This window comes from Schistocerca serialis, chromosome 6, assembly GCF_023864345.2.
Source record: "Schistocerca serialis cubense isolate TAMUIC-IGC-003099 chromosome 6, iqSchSeri2.2, whole genome shotgun sequence".
Lineage (NCBI taxonomy): Eukaryota > Metazoa > Arthropoda > Insecta > Orthoptera > Acrididae > Schistocerca > Schistocerca serialis.
The window spans coordinates 528325086-528331085 of NC_064643.1; the positions used below are offsets into that span (position 1 = coordinate 528325086).

At 37.9% G+C, this 6000-nt stretch overlaps 1 protein-coding gene across 1 annotated transcript in view; it reads right to left on the reverse strand.

Annotated features, from left to right (window-relative positions):
• Nucleotides 1–6000, reverse strand: part of LOC126484437 (mitotic checkpoint serine/threonine-protein kinase BUB1-like) — a 220226-nt gene that overhangs the window by 87389 nt on the left and 126837 nt on the right. The window contains exon 11 of the mRNA XM_050107954.1: nucleotides 3282–3547. Coding sequence (XP_049963911.1) covers nucleotides 3282–3547 — 266 coding nt within the window. The remainder of the gene's footprint in view (nucleotides 1–3281; nucleotides 3548–6000) is intronic.

A 6000-nucleotide genomic window follows, 5' to 3' on the forward strand; every position in this document is an offset into this window, starting at 1 on the left:
AAGTGACTGCTTGTTGTCATTGTTGTTGAGGTCTTCAGTCCAGAGATTGGTTGGCTGCAGCTCTCTATGCTACTCTATCCTGTGCAAGCTTCTTCATCTCCCAGTACCTACTCCAACCTACATCCTTTTGAATCTGCTTAGTGTATTCATCTCTTGGTCTCCCTCTACAATTTTTACCCTCCATGTTGCCCTCCAATACTAAATTGGTGATCCCTTGATGCCTCAGAACACGTCCTATAGACTGATCCCTTCTAGTCAAGTTGTGCCACAAATTTCTCTTCTCCCCAATTCTATTCAGTACCTCTTCATTAGTTACGTGATCTACCCACCTAATCTTCAGCATTCTTCTGTTGCACCACATTTTGAAAGCTTCTATTCTCATGTTTCACTTCCATATAGGGCTACACTACATACATATAGTTTCAGAATAGACTTCCTGACACTTAAATCTATACATGATGTTAACAAATTTCCTTCTTCAGAAACGCTTTCCTTGCCATTGCCAGTCTACATTTTATATCATCTCTACTTAAACCTTCAGCAGTTACTTTGCTCCCCAAATAGCAAAGTGCTTCATTTCCTAATCTAATTCCCTCAGCATCACATGATTTAAATCGACTACATTCCATTATCCTCGTTTTGCTTTTGTTGATGTTCATCTAATATCCTCCTTTCAAGACACTGACCATATCGTTCAACTGCTCTTCCAGGTCCTTTGCTGTCTTGACAGAATTACAATGTCATCAGCAAACCTCAAAGTTTTTATTTCTTCTCCATGGATTTTAATTCCTACTCCAAATTTTTCTTTCGTTTCCTTTACTGCTTGCTCAATATACAGATTGAATAACATCAGGGATAAACTACAACCCTGTTTCACTCCATTCCCAACCACTGCTTCTTTTTCATGCCCCTCAACTTGTATAACTGCCATCTGGTTTCTGTACAAATTGTAAATAGCCTTTCACTCCCTGTATTTCACCCCTGCCACCTTCAGAATTTGAAAGAGATTATTCCAGTCTACATTTTCAGAAGCATAATATGGATGAGAATTTTAATACGCAGAAAATGTTTGATAAGGTATATTAAAATACTAACATTTCCTTGTTAGAAATCAGTAATACACTACTCTTACAAATAATGATATAAATGTTAGAAATACTAAAAAAGAGATGCGCACGTGGAAAACAGTTGAAGTAAATCATCAAGAAGCATAAAGGAAGGAATTTCAAGAAATCTAAACAATTCTCTGTCTAAAATGAGTAAGTATAATGCCTCTACAAAATACCCATTAGATTCTATGTCGACTACACAACACAACTGACCTCTCCTTACCTTATATTTATCAAGAATATCTATTGCAGTTAATTTTCCACATGATTAGAAAACAGTAAAGATCACTTTCAGTTATAATGAGGTTAATAGTGTGCTTCCAGATGTTATGACTAGTTGTTTCCATGTTATGCACAATATTTTAATGAGTGATCCAGCCGTCTTCTTCAGCTGCTGCAAGTTTTATGGTTATGTGTACTTGCTGCCTGGACTTGAATCCGAGTGTGAACAATTGTCAGTCTCTCATAGCTATTTATAGCCGAGTTTTATTTCTGATGTCCACTACACCCTTTGATGCTCTTTTGTTTTTCAGAACTCGCACTCATATTCCATGAAATACAAATATTCTCAGTGTTTATCACCTCTGGTGGATCTGATGGCCAGTGATATTTTTATAAATTAAATGCTGGACCCCAAGCATGACTGAAATTGACATCCCAGAAACTTGGTGTTTGAACCATGACCCTTGTCTCATCGTATTCCATTACATGATTATATTCAAGGCAGTTGTTAGCAACAGCTGGTTAGCTTGATTATTTTAGGCTGGGATGCCGCTGACGTTCCTTACATCTCTCCTCGGCTGTTCTCATAGCTGAACCCCGCATGATAACAGATGAAAAAAATTATAGATCAGCGTCCAAAATATTTATTGCAAAATCAGCAAACCTATTCAAAGTTTTAACTGCATTTTGTTCTGTGGGGGGAGATAAAGTATTTTGAAAACAGTTTGCTCTTTACACAAAGAAGAATTTGCTGACAGGAGACACCACTGAACAAAAGATACTGCCTTTCTGGATTTCAAAACCTGTGTTTCATACTGAGCTACAATGTTAAAGTACCAAATAATATTTTTCCAACTGTCTGACTGGCTTGAAGAATCTGTAATTGTTGGAACCAAGTATGTAGTGCTCCACGACAAGTACTCATAAAAACATAGTTAACGCTAGGTGTGATCTGAGAAAGTGAAACATATATGATAATGTTCTGAATGTATATAAGCAATTTATAAGAGCATGAGTACCAAACATATATTGTTATTATTATTGGTAAGTGCTGTTTTTATTTTAATTAAAAGTGAGGTGGCTTTAAAAATAAGTAAATTTCTAGACTGTCACAATGATTAAGCATCTTAATTAACAATGGTATGAAGTTACCCTTTGTCAAATAACGCACAGTGGTTTGTAATACATACACATATGTGTCAATGTTTGTACGATATTGGTTAAGTCTTTGGTGAAATACAAATAACAGAAGGAGGTAACCACTTACCAAACAGCACAGCTGTTGGGAAGATAACAGGCACATAAAACTAGGATGTTGGTGAACTTCTGAATAATATCCTCCTTCAATAACAATAAACACACACACGTACATAAGAGTGTGTGTGTGTGTGTGGGGGGGGGGGGGGGGGGAGAGAGAGAGAGAGAGAGAGAGAGAGAGAGAGAGAGAGAGAGTGTGCATGCTTATGATTAGTTAGCTCCAAAGAAGAACATTTATCTAAAAGCTCAGCAACACCTTCTGTTGAATTTCAAGTACTACAAGATGGAAACATTAAACTTCTCTGGAGTTGTACACAAGCACAGATGTAAATTGTCAATGCTGCATCACCTGCTAGTAAAATGGTGTAACAATTCCAAAATATTATTAGTTTCTTCTTGCTCAGAAAGTGCTGATTCTGCAACTATATATTCAGTTAATGAAATGCAGTTCCAGTTGCCTATAAGAACTTTAACAAGTCAATGACCAGATTTTGATGTTGCTTCTCTACAGCACAGTTTTCAACTACATTTGAAAATTGCCTAATTTAAATGCTGTAACCAGTCGTCGACATAGTAAATAAAGTTCCAATTAGCAACTAGAAAGGCATTTCATTAATTTCACAGTAACCACTCACGTGTAATGAAAGCACTACTTTTCTAATTGAACGATCGCCGCTGATTTAAAATACTTACAACATACATGGTATCCACGCCATCAAAGCCAGCAGCGTGGGCTCGTGAACATATTCTCTGCGTTAGATGATCCTGTACCTCAGGCTCGGCTGGAGGAAGCATTTCACATTTGTTCAGACTTTCCATCATTCCACCTTCATTTTCCTTATTTTCAGTTCCTTTCAACTGTTCTATTTCCTCACAGGTCATCCCCGGAGAGGGAACAAATGGTATTTCGTACTTAAAGTGATTATTGTCTTCCAATTTTTCTTTCAAGTCCTCAGGCTCTAAAAGTGCAGCAACAAATTCAGTATGTAAGGCTTTTTGCGAGGGTTTCATAAAGTTAATTGACATGTAAAACTGTGGTAAACAGATATCGCCCATGCCTATTACAGCAAAAGAACACACAATTATCTAATATAAAGCACTACACCCCTATACAATGGAACAATAAATGTATTAAAAACATATCAAACCAAGTACAATGACTACATACACCAACTGAAATTTATGCCAAGGATATTTGGTAGATGGTCTAATGGTAAACCGTGTGCCTGTAAACTGGAAGGTCACACGATTGACTCCTGGTTGGACTACAGCACACTTCATTCTAGTAAATAAAATATTTTTCTCACAAAATGATGTGGTTCTCTACCTACTGCTACTTGTTCACACAGTAAGTTTGTAAACTGAACATTGAAGCATTACAAGATTTTAGGAAAATAAAAGAACAACAAAAATCCTTTCCTGTTATTCTAATGTATTAAATATGTACTTGCAGTGCACCAAATGTTGATGAACCCTTGCTGATCTCCTGAGTTCAGCGTATGTCCTTTCAATCTGCGTATAATCTGGTTCAGTTCGTGAAGTATCCTGGAGACGGCTTTCATCCTGTTCAACTGCTGGTTCATAAGGCAGTCAAATTAAATGCCATTTGTCTTCATTTCTCTGTTGCCTACTATTCTTCAAGATGCTACATTTTTTGAGTAGGTTTTGACGCCTTTCAGCCATTCCAGTAGATATTACATGATGCACAGCATATTTCCCAGCTCTTTGATTACACTGCAATACTCTATGGTGATCTGCTGGACAAAGTGATGAATTTTTGGCATACACTCGATCATTTGGCTGACAGCCACAAAGTAATTCTTCAGGCTTTCCCGGCGAGGCGTTGTCATGTTGATTAATCGGGTTTCTGCCAGTTATTTGCATCTTTCCAGCTGGTTGCAGGCGATGCTCCAAAAAACGACCAGCTTTGCGAAAGAAGCTGTGACACTTTCTGCGCAACCGACCCATCATGACAATGCCTGGTCGCATACAGCGCAAGCTGTAGCTGCTCTGTTCGGTCGATGGGACTGGTAAGTACTGTACCATCCACCACACTCCCCGGACTTAAGTCCTGGTGACTTTGATTTGATTCCGAAGATGAAGCAATCACTTTGTGGCATTCGCTTCAGAATTGTTCCAGAGATTTGACAGGCAGTAGACAGCTCCATTTGTACCATAAACAGAACAGGCTCTGCTAACTGTATACTACGCCTTCCACATCAATGGCAATGGGTTCTACACAATGCTGGTGACTACTTTGAACGACAGTAACAGGTGCAAACATGTAACTCTTTTGTATCAGTTGTGAATAAAGAGTTACCACTATTTAAGTTCCAACCCTCGTATATTTGTCTGCTGTAAACAAGGCTAGTGGATGCGATGGAATTCCGGCTGAATTGTTCAAAATCACTGGAGAGAATGAGGTGAATATGTTGCACTCAATGTGTCAGCAACTACAGAGAAGCCAACAAAGCCAAAAGACCGGGAAAGTCCAATTTTCCTCGTAATTCCAAAGAAGGGAATTTCTAAAGTGTGTTCAAATTAAAGAACAATTGCACTTATCTTACATGCTAGAAAAGTCAAGGTTAAAATCTTACAAAATAGTCTTCACCAATACACAGACCGAGAACTACCTGAAAAACAAGTTGGATTTCGTAGCAAAAGTGGTACCAGAGATCAACACCCAAAAGATTTTGAAGAAGGCAAGAGAATTCGAGAAAGATGTTTATCTCTGCATTACTGGTTGTGCTAAAGCCTTTAACTGAACAGACCACAATAAATTATGGGAAGTACCATACTCAAAAATGAAAGTACCAGATCACTGATTCACATCACAGGAAATTTATGCTCTGATGAGATAGCTACAATGAGAACCTTACATGGAGCAAGATAGAGACAGGAGTATGACAAGGCTGCATGTTATCACTTTATTTATTCAACCCATATGAAGACGATATTATGAGGAATGTTGCATTAGATGAAGAAAAGAAATTGGAATGAACCTAGTTGGGATAAATACAAATAATTTCAGATATGCAGAGGATACCATCCTGATGGCAGAAAGTGACAAAGAGTTAAAGATCCTCTTACTGAACAGGAAAGAAAAAGGTGCAAAGGCTGAACTAATGTCACTTTATGACTTGTACAGGAAGAGGAATGATGGAGGTAGTCTCTATGTTCAATTAGCTCAGCTCACAGATTTCTGATGATGGCAACTGCAGCCATGAAATCAAGATTCTTGTTACTGGGTAGAAAGGCAACGTCCAGCCTCAATAATGTTTTAAGGAGTAGAGGTGTAACAGTAACAAAAAAGATCTATAAAGTAAGGGCTTTCCAGTTGTGATGCACAGATGTGAGACCTGTAATATAAGAAAGGGTGAATGTTATAGAATAGATTCTTTTGAATACTGGT